The 22,683-nt window shown below is 38.5% G+C and overlaps 1 protein-coding gene across 4 annotated transcripts in view; it reads left to right on the top strand.

The window, feature by feature from the left end:
- FAM189A1 (family with sequence similarity 189 member A1) overlaps positions 1–22,683 on the top strand; it is a 106,967-nt gene that overhangs the window by 49,614 nt on the left and 34,670 nt on the right. For all 4 annotated transcript variants that reach the window (XM_032699798.1, XM_032699797.1, XM_032699796.1 and 1 more), the window contains 2 exons: positions 10,107–10,217; positions 17,260–17,391. In XM_032699798.1, coding sequence (XP_032555689.1) covers positions 10,107–10,217; positions 17,260–17,391 — 243 coding nt within the window. The remainder of the gene's footprint in view (positions 1–10,106; positions 10,218–17,259; positions 17,392–22,683) is intronic.

The raw sequence follows: 22,683 nt of genomic DNA, 5'->3' as shown, positions 1-22,683 counted from the left end.
ACTAAAGTAAATAGTGTAATTGCTCCTGCTTTAATACAGCATTACAGGAATAATAAACAAGTGTAGAATACGACAATGCTGAACTGTTGTCTTACAGTCTTTTAATCTGAGCACACTTGAGGAAATAACCTGTATGGCCATTGTTAGTACAGGGAATTTCTTGGAGGTTTTGAATGGAATACTCTTGTTATGAGATAATGGAGAGTTATTTTGATACAGACAGATCTTTGCCTTTATCTCACTCTGTATTCCTGAATGTAGAGACAAGGTTGTGGTTTGGATTCCAGGTTCCTGAAAAGCCTGGGCAGCAACTACCAAATCCCCAACTTTGTTGTTGTTACTGCACAGTGATACAGGAGGAATCGAAGCTACTACTGCTGGTCTTTAAATAGATGTTATTCTTTGTGATGCAAATCCTGCTGCAAACACACCTGTCTGTTGTGCACTGTGCTGTTCTCAACAGCTTTCACACAATTACTTTCAAGATCCAACTTTGCTGACTCTTGGTGGAAGCTGATTACTACTCTGACAATAAACAGAGTCAGAGAGAGGCATCATTTTTCCCTGTAAATTAAAACCAATATAATTGTTTATAATCTTAAATAGAATAATATTCAAAGATACAGTTGAATTTTTCCACAGAAGTTTTTTAATGAAAATATAGAAATGAAGATACAACCAAGCCACTAATAACAATTAAATTCCAAGATCTATTTGAATGAAAATGAGTTAATAGGACCATAGTGTGGTCAATAAAATCATGTACACCAAGGTTAAGTTCAGAAGTTCTCATCTGAGCTATTTAGCTTTGAAATTAGAAATAGTTGCATGGATTTTAATGTTTACACCAAGGTTTCAACTTTCTCTTAAAAAGTTAGATATCCTCATTAGAGCTAGTCAAAAGAAATTTTATCTGGAGAAAATGTAATTTAATTTAATAATTTCTGAGTTCATATAATTTAGGATAAAACAAAATATAATTTATGGTTCTTAACATAAAAGCCTTAAAATCTTTAACCTGATGCTGTGACACACAACAAGGAATATTTCTGCCTATTTAATACAGAACACTGCTTTGGACCTAGAGAAAATATTTTCATTCAAACCTTTATTTTAGTTTAGGCAAAGGACATGGAATACTGAGTTAAGCAGATCTGAAATGCCAACACTTTTTCATTCAGTCTGTTCTTGGCAAGTATTGAGAAATAATTTTAAAAGTGTTGTACTTTAATCATGAAAAAGAAATCTATTACGAGGCATATAACAGGAAGATAAATTTTGTTGTTTCTTCTACACTTGCAAACCGTTAGTCAACAGTGTTGGTTTGAGTGCCATTTCTGTTTAATAAGTTTTAAAATGGGCTTATTTAAAATTATATGTGCATTATGTATTTAATTCTATAATCTGTTAAATGAGTTTTATCTGCCAATATTTTTTTGTTGTACACTTTATAGTTGAATGAATTGCAAGGGCAGAAGGCATCAATAAAATCACGTACTATGATCCGGAGCATAAAACAGCCTTGATAAGGAGCTTCAAAACTTACCTTGGAGTTGTGGCATATAGTCCAAAATATTTATTTCAGTATTTTTAAAATTGCTATCTGGTGGTGCTCCATCGTGCTAACAGATACAGTATTCCAGAAGTTAAATAAGTTTACTAAAAATCCACATTTTAGTATAAATTTGGCTAGTTTTGGCTTCCCACTGTTACTAGCTGGGTATGCTTCTTTTTACTTACCTGAAGAGCTGAATTTTGGTTTTTGTTCATGGTAGTACCTTGTGTGGGCCAGGAATTTGAGGCAGAGCTGTGTAGGCATTTTATTATAGTGGACCAGGTAGAGAAGATCAATATGCTTTTAAAGCCCTTTTTTCTTGGATTAAAAAATATAACAGTTATCTCCTATAATGCAACTAGAGAAGAGGGGATAGACATTTTTAAGGAGCTTTTACATTTTTAACTACATGAAGGCAAAATTTCAGTGTTTATTGCAAACTCTTTTTTCCTGGATAAATGACTGGGGAATAGGAAAAAAAATCATGTTAAATATATTGAAAAATAAAAATATCAATTAGATAATTAAGATAAAAATAATAGTAATAATTAAAATTATTATAATAATAGAAATAAAATATAATTACTACAGCTTGATTTAGTTAGAAGTAATCTTGTTTTGAAGGGTCTGTTTGGAGTATATATATAGCCTGTTATCTGTCACTCAGTGTAACAGATCTCAAAGCTTCGTACTTATTATTAGGGATCTGATTATTTAGGGGGATAGACAGAAAATGTTAGTCTGAAAGCAGGTAAGGATTTGTCTCAGTCTGAGGAGACTGGACTGTTTGCTAAAGAGGATGAGTTATAAAATAGACCGAACTCCTCTCTCTCAGCAATTGTAAATTCAAAATTAAGGGGCTTTAATCGAGGAAGTGTGGAAAAAACAGAAGAAATAACAACCCTTTATTAAAAGATATATGTATGTTGGCAAAAACAGTAAGAGAACACAAAAAACTCCAACTAGACAGTAGTCCTAGAAAAAAAAAAATAAAGTCTGAATGAATACTGCTCTGTTCTTTAGCGCAGTCCTAATTGTGACCTGAAGGGGGCGCTGTTGGGTCGCTGAAGGTACAGAGCCTGCAGTACCCGATCATGGCCTGCAGGGGGCGCTGTTGGGTCGCTGAAGGTGCAGAACCTGCAGTACCCGGTCATGGCCTGCAGGGGGCGCTGTTGGGTGGCTGAAGGTGCAGAACCTGCAGTACCCGGTCATGGCCTGCAGGCGCGGGGAGAGGGGTCCGGGGGGGCGGTCCCGGACTGCGGGAGAAGCCGAGAAGGAAATGGGGGGCCCTTCCCTCAGTGGGAGGAAAAAGGGAAGGGAAGCAGTCCACTCCCACGGGACTCACCACTGTCCCAGGTGACAGCATCTCAAAACTCTTCCCTTCTCTCCCGCGGGCACACAACTCTCCGATGAAAGACAGCAGATTCGGGCTGGAGACAGGAGACAGCTCCCAGGCAAGTCGAAGCCAGCAAGTCCGAGTTGACCAGGATGAGAAGCCAAAAAACCAGATCCCCAGTCCCTCTCCCCAAATGCCTGCGTGCAGACCCCCATCTCCCTCCGAGAGCCAACTCTGCAGTCTGCTCTGTCCTCAGTCGGCAGCCAGCTCCCCCCAGCCTCTGATGGGCCATTAGCTAGGAATGTAGCTGGGCTGGCTACATCCTTTGTAAAGCTAATGACCTCCCTTCCCCCCCACTCACTCTGTTTTTCCTTGGAGTGGAGCAGGGGAAGAAAAATTCTCCTGAATTTCTAACCTATAACAGGAATGAATGTACAGTGCTTTGGCTACTCACATAAATTTCCCTTGACCACACTGTTGGCCATAAAAGTGTGATGTAGCCCTTGGTGAGATGAGATGAGCTGCTTGTCTGCATTTCTGGGAAAGAGAATGCACGTCTGTTTGTGGTGGGACACTGACTTGACAGAAAACTCAGAAATTTTCACCTTAAATTCAGCATCTGGCTGATCCAACAGGTAGCCTGTGTCTGTACCCCAGACAATCTCGAATTAACTTAGTACTGGTGCAGTTACAGATCTCACTGTTCATAATGTGTGATGGCCATAAATGTTCAGGTTTGCTTCTGGCTTCTTCCTTCTGCATCTCTCTCAGGGAAACTATAAATTCTGTAGAACAAATGACAATAAGTGTTGCTGTCTGTATTCCATGTAAACCAAAGCTTTGTGAGCAAGATACCATACAGCAAGTTTTTAAATCTGCTTATACAGTGGTTTACAGAGACAAGCACATTTACCTCTGCTTCTCAAATCATAAATGTGTGTTAAAATGTATTTATTATAAAGCCCATTGACTGTATGCATACATAATTAATGTGATTGGAAAAGTCTGTAGTATCTAGTGTCAAACTTCAACATCTCAAAAAAAATGCTTTCTACAAAATTCTTCAATAATGTAAAACTAAGTTCATTCAAGGATGATTTTATGACTTTTCAGAAAACTGCAAGACAGGACTTAGGATGGAAAAACACATAGACACAGTATTACAGGTACAGAGGACTGGCAGATTTGCAGAAGCAAGCTTACCATGGCAATGCCTGTTTTTTCTCCAAGTACACTTGTAATAGGGAGAGCTCAAAGGATGCTGAAACTAAAACCGTAACACCGTTGAAAGCTCAACAAAACTGATGTTTATTACCAGGAGGTGGCCAACAAAATGAACAAACTTGAGAGAGAGAGAGAGGAAAATAAGCCTTCAGTATGACTCCCTAGTCACCGAGGTGTGGCTTATGAAGTTATCTTACCGACCCAGAGTTGGCAGGCTCACAAGATAGCGGGTGTCCCGCAAAAGGCAACGTTGTCCTTTGATGTGAAGCTTGCTCCATCCAGAATGAGCTGTCTGCTTTTTATACAGTTAACTGAATGACGTCTACCTGGACAGTGTGGCCAGCACCGCCCAGCTCGAGGCCCTCAGTCCCACCCCTTGGTTATGCAAGTGGGATCTCTTCTGCGCATGCGTGAGTAACTGAGGATTCCCCTCGAGCATGCGTGTTATACCTCAGGGGTCTTTTCTAATTGAGTCTGGGGGTTTACTTCACCTTTCTCCTCTTCAGTTTCTCCTTCAAGTGTCCTTGGAAGGTGATGGGCCAATCATAAGACAGCAATTAAATATAATTTATACAAGAAGCTCTCTTCAAGGACGAAGTTCCCATTTATTAGTGCTTGTTTTCTCATAACTTGGCAGGAAAAAGATAAACTGACAGGTGGCTGGGCCAAACACAGACCAAAAGTATTAACGTCTAATTAAGCCCTGATACAACACTGCACAGAAGGTAACATTTTTCTAAGTGTTAGTGTCTTGACTATCAAACCACTGAAAACTACTTGTAGTAGTAAGTCATTCTTCAAACTGTATTTAATATGTGCCATTCCTTTTTATGTGCTCCTGGTGGATAAATATGCAGTAGTGTCATGAATCTGTGGTTTGGGTCACTTAAAGAAACACCATCAAAGGTACTGGCAAAAAGCAGGGTTTAGTATAAATTTGTGAAAGAGTGACTTAACTGAGTTTGACGTCAAGGTTCACTCTATTACTTACTATACAGTTGAAACATACATAGGAAAACAGAATTAGAATCAATTTAGAATATTTTACACAGAGACCAGAGATGCACATTATCATTGTAATGAAATTTGAAATTCTCTGGTTATTAAATTTTTCTCCTCTTGCATAAGAAATTGTGCTATCTTTTACTTCTTTGGAGTAGTACTGTCACACTGTAGCTTCTGCAGTCTGTTTTTTGCTTTTATGTACAGCTTCATAGAATCATAGTATAGAATGGGTTAGAAGGGGCCCTAAAGGTCATGTAGGTTCACCCCCTGCCACGGGCAGGGACACCTTCCACTAGCCCAGGTTGCTCCAAGCCCCGTCCAACCTGGCCTTGGACACTTGGGATGGGGCAACCACAGCTTCTCTGGGCAACCTGTGCCAGGGCCTCCCCACCCTCCCAGGGAAGAATTTCTTCCTAATATCTGGTTGGAAGCCATTCCCCCTTGTCCTATCACCACATGCCCCTGTCCCAAGTCCCTCTCCAGCTCTCTTGGGGCTCCTTTAGGCACGGGAAGGTGCTCAAAGGTCCCCACAGAGTCTTCTGCAGTCTGAACAGCCCCAGCTCTCCCCACCTGTCTCCAGAGCAGTGGTGCTCCAGCCCTGGGATCATCTCGGTGGCCTCCTCTGGACTTGCTCCATCAGGGTCACATCCTTCCTGTGGGGGGGGCCCAGAGCTGGATGCAGCACTCCAGGTCTCTCGTGAGAGTGGAGTAGAGGGGCAGAATGCCCTCCCTCGACCTGCTGCCCACACTGCCTGGGATGTAGCCCAGGACATGGTTGGCTTCTGGGCTACAAACGCACATTGCCGAGTCATATTGTGCTTCTTATCCTCCAGCATCCCCAAGTCCTTTTTCTCAGGGCTGTTCTCACTCCATATTTTGGTAGAAAGCTGTATATTTACAGGAAATAAAAAATTTTAATGTTTTCTGCTGCAAATCACAAACTCTAGTGTTTGCTAAAGTTGGTTGTTCTTTTGTTTTTCCCCTTTTACCTCCTAACAATTCAAGAACAAATTGTGAAAGATACAGTAAGAGTAAGGATTAAAGATTTCAGTTTTTCAGATAATACAATTTTAACTGTGCCTTTGGGAAATAAGATGAAAGGAAATCTAAAGGTTATAAATAAAAATTGTAAAAACAAAAGAGAATAAATTACTTGAGGCCAGTTGTGAAGAAAAAAGCAATAGTGAGAAACAAAAATGAAAGTGATGGAAAAGAATGGATGGGGAGAATATATCAACTTTTGTAAATCCTTTTGATTTTTTTGGTGGCATCCATAAATTTAAGATTATCTACTTTGGGACATTCTGACGGCAAGTGTATGGTTATATCTATTTAAGAAATGTGCAGTAAAAAATGTTCACAAATAATCTGAGAATACCGATAATTTTCTAAAAAGTCAAGTTTTACTAAAGAGAGAACTACAAATAACTTCCATTATAGTGGAAAGATAACCTGTTAGGATTAGGACTTACTTTATTTTTTTTTTCAGTAAAGGAGGTCACTTAGTTTGAGCTGTCCCTTGTAAAAGTGTGGGGGAGCGTGTGCATATTGGGACTGCAAGGATGAAAACTCACTCTTGATATACTCTACATAATTATACTTAAAGTAGTTCTCAGAAATGGAGTGAAAAGGGGAGCCTCGTGTGGCTCTGCCCTTCCTTAGTTTCTGCCGTAGCACAGGGCCAGTGCAGCCTTTTTTCTGTTGCTACATTCTGCCAGCTTTCAGAAGAAACAGAGAGGAGTCAGTTGAGAAATTGATTGAACTATAAATTTGTTTTGACTCTTCTCCCAAGTTTTGGAAAGTATATCTCTTCCAGCACAGCAGGGAAAGATACCTACATCCAATGTTTGGGTATAGCCACAGAATAGTTGGGGTTGGATGTAGAGATGTCTTCTAAGAAACTGTGTGATTGAGGATTAAATAGAAACTGGTAAATTGTTTGCTGTTGCCATGTATTCCTGCAATCAGATGTCCATCATCCCTGTCGGAAGTACAGCAAATATATTCCATTAAGCCTCAGCCCCCCCTTTGCATTAGAATTTTTCTTCTCTTTTGGTAGAGAGCTGACGTGAAGACTTTAAATAGTTTTATTTGTAAAGACAGAAGTTATGGGAAGGCCGGGAGAACCTCTTTCTTGTAACCTGAACCTCAGAATTATGGAAACAATGAAATAGAAGCAGCAGATTAGGGTCATGAAGAGAATTAACTAGTTTATAATTACAGGTGTGAGATGACACCTCAAATTGTGAGTTGTTACTTCATTTTAAATAGTTGCATCTGAGAAGAACTAATCAGTTTTGTAGAATTAGTTTAGGACTATGGTAACATTTAAGTAGGAAGTCCGTTAACATTTCTTCTGTAGAGTACTTTGTGTAGAATATCAGCTGTGACTTCTCCAATTAGTTCTGCTAACACCGTGTCATAATAAATCAATTGGTTTCATTTTTTGTTCGTGTAGTAATTCTTGGTGGCTTTGGGAGCTTAGTGATATTGATGCATCTTCCTAAATTCTAGGAATATTTTAACTTGTTTATGTGTTTAACTAGAAAGGTGGAAAACATACTGTAGTGTTAAAACAGCATTAAGATGTCATAGCCCTTCAGTATCTGACACTTAATTCTGTGTTTTCTTCAGCGTAAGTTTTTTCCCTTGATCACTTGGTTAACTGCATCACACGCTCTTTCCTAATAATTCCATGCTGCTCCTGCCAGGATGTCACACTGAGCTCTCAGAGCAAACATTTGGTAGCTTACTTTCTGAGGAAAATTTTAATGTGGAACTTAGATAAATTGACTTCATGAATAATGTATATCTAACTTCATCTATGGCATTTCATAGTGTCACAGTCCACAATGACCACTCTTTCAAAGGGTTGCAGATACATTTGTTTTTACTGTGTACATGTGCCAGTGTTAGAAAGGATTGATTTGTGATAAAAACATTAAGCACACTGAAGATATTGTTTAATGCTTGTTAATGTGGTAATCGATACTTTTATGCCTCCTTTTCTCTGTTGTGGCTTCCAATGTGGTGGTGATGTCTCAAGCTGTGATAACAGTGGTACAAGTCTGCCCTAGGCCATCAGTAGAAGGCTTTTTTTGGTATTTAGCTCAGAAGCATTAAGGAAGGAGATTGGAAATACTTCAGTTACTTTTATTAGGATCTTTGTGCTCGGCAAAAGGCAAGGTAGTTACAAAAGACTTGCAAAGGAACTGAGTTTTCCCTTCTAACTCCATGCCCAGCTTAGGAAGTTCCTTGCCTGGGACATTGAGAAGTAAAGCGTAAACCAATCAAATTGGGAAGACAAGTGTGAGAGAGAACTTCGGTGTTTGATATGGGACCATGTGGTGGCTGCCACCTTGAAATGCAACTTCTATAGAGAACATAATACTTAGACCCACTGAGAAGAGCAGGAGTTGTAAGAGACTGTTACATGATTTTGGCAGTGCTGGGTTCTTTTCTCTTGTCTTTGCCAGTGGCAAGAGGAAGAGGTTACCTTGGAAACTCCAGCAGAGGTTTCTTCATTAATGAATGCTGATATGGAGAAAGTACTGCAGACAGATAAACCTGATGTAGGTTGCAGTCCTTGTTGTCAGATGTGATGCTTGGAAGAATCTGATGCTGGCAACTTAAATTTTTTAAAACAAATTCTTGTCCTTTGGTTAATACTGTGGAGATTACAGGGTGGGTTTTTTTGCCTGAAAACACTAAAAAAACCCCCAACAGCGATTTTGGATGCAAGGTTGCAAAAAATACTCATAGCACGTGCATTGACACAAGATAGCATCATGTGAGAACAGTGGAGGGTTGTAGACTATGGCCATGCATATGGAAAAAGATGCAACAGAATTTCTTACTAATTTCAGATAATACACTCCTGCTCCCACTGAGTTATGGCAGTGTCAACACTGGATATTTAAGGTGGCCACACACTGGGCACATGTTTATTCTTGGCTTCTTATTGCTTGTGCCATTCCCATTCCCTACATAGATTTCTGTCTGCCCACACTGGGCCAGGTTTTTTATATTTAAAGCAATAAAATTGTAATTAAGCTGATGGAATTGAGTTAATTATTGTTTTGACATGTTTTGACATATTGTGAAGTGAGGCAAAAGGAGTAATTAACACAATGGATAATTAATATGGAAGATGCTGCATAAATTGTCATCATCATGGCCAGGCTTTGCGAACGAAGATTTGGGAAGGGCTCTACCCATGTTTGTTACAAGTGCGTTGGTGGCTAAAAAGGCCAATATGAGACAGGCACATCCAGTTGCAAAAGGTACAGCAGAAAGACTCCTTAGGTGGTAAATTCTGCAAGGCACGATTCTTTCTGCGTTGTCTTTTCCCCTCGAGAGTGATCCTGCGTGCTTTCTCAAAGGAAACAGCAGCGTTATAGATGGTGTGTCTCCAGACCTCCCGATTGGAGGCCAGAGTAGACCAGTTATGTTGATCATTTAATATGGAAGATGCTGCATAAATCGTAATTGTTGTTTAAATACCAAGTAATTATATGTATCCAGAATGTTATTCACCTTTTTCCCCTAACTTATCGGAACTCATGATATGTGATATTGACAAATACTTTTCCTGTCTAGGATACCCATATCCTCATCAAAAGGGATTTAAATTGTTTCAAGATTACTTCTGTTTAAAAAAAAAACCAACTTTTTCAATTCCTATATTTTAGCAATGCTCATTAATAAAACCCATTAAATTTTCAGAATGTGTTATAAAAGTGGGAGATAAGTGGATTACTTTGAAATGGCTGGAAGAAAAGCATATGATAGTGAGTTTTGATTTAGTTTTCTCCTATAGTGAGAGACTGAAGATGTTGTGAGATTAAATACCCTACTCTAAATTATATAACATGTTGCCATCCATGTAATTGTACGACAGGCTGGAAGTTCTTGAACATCTAAATTATATTTTTCCTTATTTGCCTCTTGCAGTGAATAATAATGGACTGCTTGGTTTTTTCCCAGATCACCTTTTTCATGCTGCTGTCTGCAGTGTGTGTCATGCTGAACTTGGCTGGCTCCATCCTCTCCTGCCAGAACGCTCAGCTGGTGAAGTCCCTGGAAGGCTGTCAGCTGGTGAGTAATGAAAAACAAGTCTCTTACAAAGGGCAAGGATTTTATTTTGCATTTGTTAGGGGTTTGTGCACATATTCCTTTGACTTCCTGAACATTTAATAGAGCAATCTATAGGTATTACAGCAGGAAAAATCATTTTGAGAAAAGCTTGAGGGTTGAAGTGCTTTGTCACCTCAAAAAATAAGTTTTAATATTAGAAATACTTGCTTCTTAATGTCATGGTAACAATAGTGCTTCAGCAAATAGGTGGAATACAGGGCACATCAGAGCAATGCAGTGATTACCATTTGGTGTCAGCAGCATCAGGATTTCATCCAATAGCTCCTTGTAGAGGCACTGTATTTCACAGATGCACTAATAGTAATGTTCTGGTGTGTGTATGCTAATATTTTATTTGCCAACCTAAATTAATCTTTTTTTTTCAATTTCCAAAGTAAATGTATGTTATTTTTATTAAATAAAATACAGAATAATACAAATTATCATGATGTGGCACGCTATGGTCTAAGTTACTAAAAGTTACAGTTTACTTAGAGCCTTTATGTTTTGATCTCAGGAAAAAAAGTACATATACTTTGAACTCCAACGTATTTTATGATTCAAACTTACAAAGATGTCTACAGAAGTAAACTCATTACTGAAATCCTTGATTTAAAGTAAATAATAAAACAATTATACACCCCTCCAACTTCAGGAAACAAAGGACGTTGAATTATAAGATTGATAAATGGATTGGAGGATGTTTATAAATGTACACCAGTGCTATTTTTATTATAATCTGTTAGTAGACCAATCAATCTGTTTAAATCGTGTGAGTATGCACTCACAGGACTCATTAAAAATTAGAAAGACATACACATATGCACCCCAAGACATTGATCTAAATGTTAAAGAAAAAAGACATTTTCCATTTAATGACAACAGATGACTCCATGAAATGCTCGTGCACCTCTTCAGTCATTGTTTGATTCCTTTGTTCTAAGGATTTTGTCCATAAAACCCTTCAGAGTTCTGTTTGGACACAATATGTTTAGTAAAACTAAGTTCAAATAATACAAAATGTTTCAGGAAATATTTCCAAAGGCACGTGACACAGAACACCATTTGAGTGTAACCTGTCCCATGCCTTCCCTCTCTTTAGTCAGCTTGGAAGCTCGTGGTCCATGTTGCTGTGGCTCCTCCTGTGTTAGGGCTGCATGTGCAGCTCCCTGAGCCAGGTGGGCGGGAGGAGCTTGACTGCTCTGCTGGGAATTGTTCTAAGAATTCTGCTAAGAATGTTCTGCAGACATTTGCACAATGTCTGGGTTTTCCAGCTGTGATTTGAGTAAAGGCTTTATAGCCTATGGAGAAATCAACTGGTGGAACCTGGAGCTCTGCTGTAAGATGTGTGCTGCACACTGCAGAGTGATGGAAAAATAGTTTTTATTTTGAGGGGGTTGTTGGGGGTTTTTTGGTGTCTTTTTTTTTTTTTTCATTAAAAAAGAGTTGTCATAGGTATTTTTTTGTGGAAAACCTTTGAAGTGAGTTTTACAAATTTGTATTGAGATCCTTGCTTTGATATTAGGACTATTTAGAAGTACTTTGAGGGGCTACATTTGTATCAGAACTTCCCATGAAGACTTACAAAAAAGCCTTGTATCTGTGTGGAAGAAGGAATAAATAGCCTCTCAAAATGAATGCTTTCCTGACTATGTAATGCAATTATGTAACTGTATTTAGGGACCTACGTATAATTTTCAAATGCGGTTTTTGACCTGGGGTGTCACTGTGATGAATAGCTTAGTCTCGTGTCTAGACATCACGCTCTGCTGGTTGGTTTTCCATGTGCTTAAGCAGTGCCTCTTGCCACATCTCTCATGTAGGATTGTATCAAAGCCCTAAAGAGAAACAGGAAGGAACGCTGGGATTTTGGAAACATGTATTTAGTTCTTCCTTGCTCAATAGCTCAAAGCCGGTGTACTTGGCTCATAAATTAAAAGGAAACAGTTACATTTCATTTGTATTTCCCTGGCCTTTCCCTTCCTACTGCAGATGGAATGTGCAGATTTTCCTCTGGACTAGTGAAACGTTGATCTGGCTAAAGAAGATTAAACAAGGGTTCAAACTGTAGTTTCAATTTTCAGAGCATGCTGAGATACTAACTGGCTTTGCCACAGTGTGTTATACTATGTAAGGGCAATTTAATTTCATTGTGACTGTTTATCATAACTGTATAAAAAAAAATACAGTTTCTTCTGCCCAGACCTTATTTTTAGGTTTTCCTTATTTTTAGGTTTTCCTTTCTCAAAATCACATTTCAGTCACTTTGGGGACTTGCATGTAAATATTGCCATGTTGAAATGCTCGTATATATGAAATTCTAGAGTTCTGTTCTCATAGCCCACCTGCTGAGAGGGATGCTCTGCAGTGAGCAGCACTGCTTTATGAACAGGTGCAAGGTGTGACTCAGAAGTTGGTGATATGTTATGTCGAACATATCTCATTGCTTTATTGCCTTTTATCACTTTAAAAATCCCAGTTTCTTAACAACTTGTTCTAAGTGTATATTTAATTTTAATGCCTTAGCTGGCTCACTTTAGTGTTGTAGGTCTGTGCATTCCCGCACTGTGTGACTGGATGTACATTATCAAATCTAAATCCTCTGGTTGCCTTCTAGGATACAAATGTACTGTATGGTGGTGCAGCTCTAGGAGTGAAAACTCAGCTTTTGCAGACATGTGCTTTGAGATGTAGTCAACATCCCATATAACTGCAACAGTAAATTTCCAAGCACAGTATAATGAAACAGTCAAATTCAAAGTAAATTCTGTTTTAGTTGTGGTATTTCTGTCAAACTCATTCATGTTGATGTGTGGCTTTAAAAATTATAATAGTACGTACTGTATTGTGGAGTTTAAATTCAGCAGCATTTCACACTTAGAGTAGTTATTTGAAGAAAAAGAGCAGGACACAATGGTCTTATTTTGCTTTAAACACTGGGGATTTATTGTACATTCCGTAATGTATATTTTTGTGTGAATATGAGAAATGTGTTCACCATATGTTAGCATTTTGAATGTGTAATTTGTGAAGTTAGTGTTTGTGCTCTTTATCCTGCAGCTTAGCAACATACAACACTGAGGAACAAAAAAATGCCAGTAGCTTTAATGGCTTGTTAAGAGAAATTCATTGGAATTTTTTTCCCCGTGATTAGCTGCATATTCTGCAGCCATAACCTCAAGATACTGATTTAAGTCCCTGATAGTAGGATGTGTACAGAGCAGTTATACACTCAAACTGTTCATTACTGTGTGTATCAGAAACATTCCTGTGTGGGAATTTCTTTTTCAAATAATTGATCTCTAAAATTTGTGCTAGAGCAATTAATATATTTTAATTTATATTCTATTACTGCACAAGATAGAATATGTTTTATTTCTTCGTCTTGTAAGTCACTTATTTGTTTAAAAATAAATGCTATAGTTTAATCAAATATACAGCTGGTTATTACTCAGAAAAGTAGTGATAGAATTAAGCTCTGTATAAAAAGTTTGCTTATAAATTTTTTTTGTTTGTACAGCTGAAATTGGCCAGTGGTTATAGTAACATATAAAGGAAGACTCTTTTTTCCCTCAATTATCTGTAGCTGGAATAGACAAAGCAAGGAAAAGCAGACCAAGGGCAAGTTCGCATAGAGGTGAATGGCACTGCCCAGGTGCAGAGATTTCTTTGTGTTCCATTTTGTGTTGTACCTGCACTCAGGTCTGTGCATATTGAAAACCAATTTCTAGAATTCCAGGAAAAAAATATGCTTTTTTTTTGTTTTTATTTGTATGTCAGTTTTTAATCTTGATATTTCCCTACCATGCAACTTTATTCCTCACTGGATTTTCCAATTTTTTCTCTTTGCATAAGTTACTCTAATTCACTGAAGTTCCTTCCCATAAGCACACCAGTGAGGCTTTCTTGTACTTCACTACCTTGTTATCAACTTTGGAACTTTTATATTTTATTTTGAAATTTTCCTTCCTTTTATGTTCCCTATGTAAAGCCCTAAACTAAGAAAAAGTAAAATCTATTACTACCTTTACTAGAAGACTTGACTTACATTTGTAATAGGGAAATGGTAGAATGTGACATAACACTGTTAATTGCTCCCTACCTTAACCTTTTGGTGAAGTGTGTGCACACTCAGAGTCATTACTACTTTGTAAGGCACCTCTAATGCCTCGACAGAATTTGATGAATGTGTGTGTACGTATTTGTAATGAATCTAGAGCGTCCTTTCGTTTTTTTGATCCTCTGCTACATAGAAGTCAGATTGTAATGAGTTTTATCACTTTAGAAGTAACAGTACTGTTTTTTGGCAAGACAAAATAAACTTAAAAGACAGTTTATGCGTATAGGTAGCTCAGGCTGATGTTTGAAATCTTAACCATGGGTTGGATGAGAGTGTACTTTGGAACTGTCATAAATATGAAAGTACCCAAACTCTACTATGATTACTGACTGTGCTCACTAGCATGAGTAAGAATCACAGTGTGGAACTCAAATATATGCAGGATGATAGGGATTTGGGAAGGGGATGAAGTGAATCATGCTTTATTCTTGAGCCTCGACAACCAAATAGAGATTTAAACACAGACAGCTTTGGAGGCACTGCTGATGTAATTGTGTCTGAGGTTGGCAAACACCAGCCCAGCAGCTGGAACAAGTATTCCCAACTCCTCCCTTGTTCCAATGCAGCTTTACTGTTAGTGCTGCTGTCTCTGTTTATGAAGTCACATAGTGAATGGCATTTGAGGTCTGACCTGGAAAAATAAATTACTTCTTCCCCCTCCTCCCTAGAAGAAAAAAAAAAAAAACAACACCAAACCCCATATTAATTTTGACCCTGTTTAGGGCACAGAATAGCTGTATGAACTCTTGATCCTGCCTGTGCAAGTGTGAGACAGCAGTGGGGCAGGGATGAGCATCGTGGAGCACGGGGGCTCAGAAGTGCTCTCAGGGTCACATACGCAATGACACGTTCAGCCTCTTGTCCTGCTCCCCCTTACAAAAACACAACTCACAAAGATGCCACCTCAGGAACACTGGAAGGAAAAAGTGCGTGATAGGACAAGTTAAAACCTCCAAAAATAGTATGCTTCCAGTCTGGTTGTGAATCTTAAGTGGTTTTGAATATGCTGTGATTCTTAAGATTGTCCCTGTGTTTTGCAGGAACTTTCACTTAAACAATTACCTTTTAAGTAATTTTAAGAATTAAATTAAAAGGAGAGTTACTGGGCAGTATAAAGTTATGGCACAGCTTTCCGAATGAATTGAGAATATCTCATAAATGGGGAATCTTGACTGAGCCTTTTTAGCCTTATTTCTGTGAGACCTGTTCATTACGTGTGATAAAAGTAGACCTAAGATCTGTATTTCATATTAGAAGCATCAAGTACATGCCACCATGAGTCAGTGACTGTCTTTCATTGAGCAGGGACAGCATGAATCAGAATAGATGATCTTGCAATAGAAAGCTTTGCCCATATTCCTCATTATAAAAACTTTTTTGCAACTGAAGCCTGTATTGATTTGCTCTGTGTGTGGTGTAGCCTTCTGGCCCCTGAATGTGACCTGGCTGTAAACTCAAAATCTAAGTGTCAAACTTCATCAGTAGCATTTATCTGACAGTAGAACCATTTCAGGAGAGGTTTGGGAGCAAGACCTCCCCACTGACATTTACTGGTTTGACTTGAGGAGCTGAGGTCATGTGATCATAAACCATGTACTTGGGTTTTCTCCAGATCTCTCACTTCTGAAAAAAAAAGTATTAAAAGATTACAAGAATTGAAGATAAAACCCCAGTCTGAAATTGTTAAAGCAGCTTTGTGAATTAAATTGTATGTTAATTAGAAATAAACCCCACAACTATCATAGAGGTGCACAGTGTATTTTTTCTTTATTTCTTTTGCAGTGTCTATGGCATAGGGTATGACCAGTTTCTGTGAGCTGCCGTAGACAATGATTTCCAGTGCTGCCTTTGAGAATATGGGAAATGGTGTCATTTACATACCTAGGTTTTTTTAAAAGCCTTTTACAAATTGTACTGGCTAGAGGGCAATCTGGAGTCTCAGGCATTGAAGTCTCCTGAGACAGCATCCTGCTGTGAGCATACCTTCCTCCCAGTACAGGGCAAACGGTCATCTGCGCCTCATCTGCAAAAGTTTATTGTGTTTTTTAATTGACTCTTATTTTTGCTCTTCCATGTGCTGTCCTGGTCGCCAGCATGTAAGGAGAGAGTGTTAGATAAGCCTGATAGGGGTGGCATTAAAACTACATATAATTAAATACGTAACTTTTAAGATCATAGGAACAATTTAAACATTTATTGAGGTCTTAAGCAGTAAGTACTTTCTGCTCTGCTTAAGCAGTAAGTAAATACTCTATTGAAATGATTGTAGGTATCTGGCTATGCAAGGTAATTCTACAAGGAATGCTGCTACCCGTCTTTGTTCAGGAAACTGGCAACATCCTAGGGAGAATTTGAATTTAAAATAGTAAACATGTATTTGCATTATGAAATTTTTTTGTGGATTTGTATCTGTAAATCTATCTGTAAATCTATCTGTAAATTTTTTTTTAATGTAAAAGAGTGATTCAGATCTCCTACCACCCAGCCACTGTGCCTCTGTCTTTACTTTGAGAAATAAAGAACTGATTGGTGACTCCTTCATATGTTTTCTGACCTCTTTATTTTATGGTTTTCCTCATTGGGTATGATTTTATGTTTATTCAGTTGAGTTACTCTGGTTTCAACTGCCATTGGAAAGCAAATTTTTTTCAAAATGAGTCATGCAAGGTAGCACTCTTTGCTATTGTGTCCTCTTTCTGTATTTTACCTTGTTTTATACCTTATATTAACCAACAGAAAATATTCTGCTCCAAGATTTCTGCATAGATATTTTTATTTTGCATTTATTAGTCATTACTGTCACTGTAACTGTAAATACATGATTTGGGACGTGTGTTTCCCTTGATTTATACTTTTTCTGACCTTTTTTTTTTTTCTCCACAGATTAAATTCGACAGTGACGGTGTCTGTGTTTGCTGTGAAATGCAGCACCAAACATCAGGCTGCAGTAACTTGGGAGAAACCCTGAAGCTGAACCCTCTGCAGGAGTGTAACGCAGTAAGGCTGACCCTAAAGGTGAGACCCAAAGGAGAGGATAACAGTGTATTGCAGTTTTAACTCAGCAAGGCAGAAGTGTCTGACGGAAGAAGTAGCAGTTGGTGTTCTCTGTGTTCATCCACTTTTACATGCAAAAAAAGTACCTTTATCCAGCAGAATGTATTGCTTCTATGCATGAACCATTTTACACACAATATCTGCATTTGCGTGGGTAACTCTCTTGTTAAAGATTATTTAAGAAACAGAAGTTAGAATGTGTTAGGACTGATGCTGGAAGCAAGAACAGGGATCTGTCATGTTGCTGTTCGAGGAAGGTAGGATCGGAGGTGGTGGTGTTTATTCATGTTGTGGTAGACTAAAAAAACAAATCACTGCAGAATGATGAACTATTTCATGCTGTACTACTAACTCAGAAGTAGATTACAAAAGGACATTACTTTGGGAGAGGATAGTGAGTGTTCTTTCTGGATAATGCTGGAAACATGCTTATAGACTGCTTTGCAATATTATAAGACGTTTAAATCTTGCATTTTGTGTTACACCTACCCAGATAAAAAATTGAGAGCAAATATTAAGAATACTGTATGTGTGCATTAAAGTTCAGCGTAACTGCCCACATCATTGTTTCGCTTTGTTGACACCAAACATGGTGTTGTTTTGAAAATTAGTAAGGATTCAGTGAAAGAACTGGTCAGAAAAAGGAACCCCAGCCTAAGAGGCAGATATTGATTCATTCTAGGTTTAATTTAGTGATGAACAGAACTATTCTGCATCTGGGACTCTCAATTTCAAAGTATGTATTTTAATAAAATTAACAGAAAATAATGGAGTAAAGTAGAGAAATTCAATGTGAGAAGGATCTTAGGGAGGTAGTTTATAGGGTGGGGCCTGAAAAAGCTAAGTTATATTGATATTTGAAGATACAGTTTAAATTTCAGAATAGGTAGAAATCTTGTAAGAGGTATGCAGTAAATACCTAAATGTTCTTTAGCTTTGTTAAGAAAAAGAAAAAAGCTACCACCGAGTAATAGGATCAGGTAGAAGTTAAAGTGTTTTTTTTATGGCCCCAAAATTAAGGAAGAACTCTGCTTCAGGTTTTAATGAGCATGATAAAGGAGGCAGAGCAAGAACCTACTGGGTAGCAAGAATTTACTAAGTGGAAAAGAAGCATAACTTGACACAGCTGGTCAAAACCTAATAATAAAGTGCTGCTCAGGATGCTAAATTCAGGGCTGTGTTCTGTCGTACAGTCTCAGTGAAATGTGTTACGAGAAGGTAACTTCTCAGAAGGACATTCCTCAAAATATGACAGATGCAGAAACATGAACCTGTCATTCAGGAAAAGCTGACTGGCTAATTCCATAAAAATAAAGATTGAGGGAGCATATGGTTGCTTCCTGTAAATATGTCAGTAACTTAAACTTTAATGAGAGAGAAAACAACCATTTACCTTTGAGGACATTGTCAACATATGAAGTGAGTAGAAGTGACATATGCTGAAAATCAGGGTAAGGTTTCTAACCAATACAGCAATTGTATTCTATATAAACAGAAAATGTAATGTCTTTTACAGTGTAACTCAGTCATTTATAAGGGGAATTGCCGTATCTGCTTATGCTAGAAGAGAATGGATTTAAATACAGGAGTTCCCATGAACATCACCTGAGTTCAGTTTTAATTACGTTTAGAAGTTTTCATCTAAGAGTAGTTAGGAAATAACTTTTTCAGAAAGTTTCTTGCATCTTTTTCAGTTTTAATTCTAGATTTTCTTTCTGTTTGTCTTAGTGAGCTCTCTATAGCTGTCTATAAATTTAAGTCCAGCGTTCTACTAAGCCCATACGAAAGAAAGTTACAACTCATAAGGTAAATAGCTGAGATTGATAAGGCTCACCCTCTTTAATTGCAATTAACAATTGCAATGTGATTTTAGGGGAACAGATGTTTAGTACCAAAAGCTCAATTGTGTTCATTGTTTGGGGAGCCAGAGGGAGAGAAAATCTAGAGAACCAGAGTTAAGATTATACCCCTTTCTGTATAACATTATGTAGGTTTCATGTTCCTTCTCTTTATTAAGACTGAGGTAAAAAGCTCACATTTCCATTAAGCCATCTCTGTTTTTTAGTGGGAGCAGCTGTGGAGCTGCATTGTGAACAGAACAATTGTACACGTATCACCTGTCTGATCTTGTTCCCAGGCAGCCAAACAGGACAAGGAAAAACAACAGTGGCTACTGATCTTGCGTATGTTAAATTGTGCTGGGATCATGCCTTGCATGATATTGAGTAGGGGCTTTTATAGTTGCTTTGAAAAATCTCTAAATTTTTTTTATTTTTTGTTGTTTCTGCTCTGAACCATCTCTTCATGCTCCTTTGTAAATCAATCCTTCTTCCTTCTTCCTTTCAAACCCTGAATAAGTTACTGAAACCAATATCTATAGTCACAAATATATACATATGAGTATACATATATACATAGATATGAGTACTGATTGCAAATGCTGACTGATCTATGAGATGAGTGCTAATTTCTGTGATTGTTTGAGTAGTGGAATTTCAGCACAAAATTGTATGTTACAGTAAAACGGACAAAAACACTCTGCCATTTCACTGCTGTAAAGGTTGGGGACTCAACCCATTTCAAGGATGGTGAATTGGTGGGGTTGAGGTTTTATTTAGAAGGTATCGTACTTGTAGTCTGGTCTGCACACCTCCAGTACCAATAGCACAGTTGCATGATGTGCTGAACTACCCAGATCTGCAGGCACCCAAGTGTGACCCATCTACCCTGGTTTGTGATGGAGAGACTTTCTGGTTACTGTTTTTCACTAGAAGATGCGTTTGCTACACAGTTTCCTGCAATTAAGTGGTCCTAAACTGCCCCTGAAAATAAGATTCCTTGCTTTCCTCTGGATACTCAGGGTCAATGATCTGTGCTGCTGAAGAATGTCGATGTCTCAGTATCTGGATTTTTTACAATAACCAGACTTCTAGAACAGTTCTATCCTGTGTTAGGAAGTTACTTGATTTATTTCAAGCCAAATGAAAGCAAAAGCAAGTCCTACATATTTACAAAATTAGTTAAAAAGGTGTATTAAGAATCAGATGTACAAAAATGAAGTGATAGCTCAGATGGGATGGCTTTCATTAACATCAACGTAATCTGTTTTTTCCACAGTAAATGTCTTGGTTTATGGATGAAATTTTAAGGAACTGAGTTTTTATTGTAAAGTAATTGAAGTGTGAAGACTGAATTTTTCTAACAGCTTTCATCTGTGTCATGGTTTGAGAGCCCCAAAATCTAATTCTCGAGTCCAAGCCCCCCTCCCACATCTCAGCCCAGTGTGAGATGGGTTTTCCAGACAACACATGAGACTCAAAATGGGGGGAAAGGATTATATTACAATGACTGTACTCTGTACAAATGAATATTATAACACATTACACACACAATCTCAACTATCTCTACCATGATAAAACAGTACTTACAATGGATCAAATCTCTTTTCTCTCCAAATAAAAGTCCAGGAGGGAAGAAGGAAGAGATCCTTTCTACTTTCAGAGCAGCAATGTTTCTAGGGCAGCAGGCTCTATTCTTTCATGCAGCAGCTGTAGCTGGATCTCTGCCAGTACACACGAGGGGGGTATCCAAGCCCCTCTCGGCCCTTTGACTCCAAGCGAGGGTCTTCTCTTCCGTGGGCTGCGTTTACCAGGACAAAGGTCGCTTCACCACGTCATATCAACGAAGTGCAGTAGCCTTCATGACGGTCCTTATCTTCAGGGGATTCAAATTCCCTTACAGAGCTTCTGTGCTCTGTCTCAAGGCAGCAGGGGGGCGAAGCCACCCTCTGCATTCCTTTGGCCATCCCGGTCCAGCTCCGGAAAGCCTGAGCTTCTCCACTCCTTTCTTTTCAGTGCTGTAGCACTTCACTCTAAGACTCTTCTCAAGTAAGAGTCCATCATCCTCCTCCTCTCTAGGAGGTCTCAGAGGGGTTTGGGGAGTTTGTTTCAGTTCTTACCCAAACTCTCTCTGTAGAGTTTAGTTCTCTCTCTGCTGCTGGCTCTTTCTCTCAGACAAGCCTGTGTCTTCCTTGGCTGCATGCTGTCTCTGCTGCTTCTCTCTTTATCTCTTGGCTCTCTGCCGCTGTCCTCTGTACACTGCTGCCTCTGCCGCTGCTCCAGTGGAGGAGAAAAACTTCCAGCTTCTCGGCTACAGATACTTAGTCCAGTCTAACACTGTTCCAAGTCCCTGTAGCCCTCCAGCCAGGGGCTGGGGGGGGGGGCTGAGCCCCCAGTGGGGCTGGGGGCCCCTTTTCCTCGTGGCCTCAGAACATGGCCACCTCTCCAACAACAACTACAACTACCCTTTTTTTCTGGTCTGGTGATATGTTTATATTTTGCAGAAGCGCTCATTGGTTCAACCCCAAGGTTCAACCCCCTGGGGGTTTACCATTTTATAACTTTAGGGAGAAAACTGTTTTTCCCCCCACCACAATCTGTGACAATTATTTCTTCTTTCTAAACTCAGAGTATTCTGAACTTGTTAAAGACATACATGCAATATTTTGAGAGGGTGAAGTTAGGTATTTGGAAGTTTCAATTATTTTGTAATGTACTATTGCTGCCTAATACTTGCATGTAACAGGAGAATGTTATACTGCTTTGGTTTAGTAATGATCCAACTGAGTCTTTTCAATTACTTACTCAGCTTACTCAGTCCAGAATACCTGCAGACATTTACTATTTAAATAATTGCTTTCTCCTTTACTTAAAGTGCATCTTTAGAATGGTTTTGTGACTACAGAAGCAAAGAGAAAAGCTGATTCAATCCTCTCTGTTCAGCATAAATATTTGGCTTGGAGCTGCTGAAATTCAAGTACAATATAAATAGTAAAAGCCTTTTCCAGGTTACTGATTCTATTTGTTAGTTGTAAGCTAGTCATCATTATTAGAGATTTATGTACCTCACAGTTCTTGAAGTCTTCTGTGTGAATCTTCCCTTTCTTCTCCTTTGAATCCAAGTTTATTGTTACTGAGTTTGTTGATAACCAATCCTACTCATATATATAATTTTTTTTCCCTTCAAAACATGCTTTCACTTGCACAGCAGAGAAGGATGACTCCTAACATGTTCCTTAGAGTTATGGGAACAGACTTTCCTCAGATTTGCTGGATGACCAAATGCAATATTTTAATTTTGCTGAATGACTTGCCTGAAAGACTTCATAATCTACTTAAACTTGGATAAAGCTCAGTGTAGAATGAGTAATTTCCTGTCAGATTTTTAAATGCTGGATTTGTTTCCTGTTACTTT

Source organism: Chiroxiphia lanceolata, chromosome 12, assembly GCF_009829145.1.
Source record: "Chiroxiphia lanceolata isolate bChiLan1 chromosome 12, bChiLan1.pri, whole genome shotgun sequence".
Lineage (NCBI taxonomy): Eukaryota > Metazoa > Chordata > Aves > Passeriformes > Pipridae > Chiroxiphia > Chiroxiphia lanceolata.
This window is presented reverse-complemented; position numbering and strand designations above follow the sequence as displayed.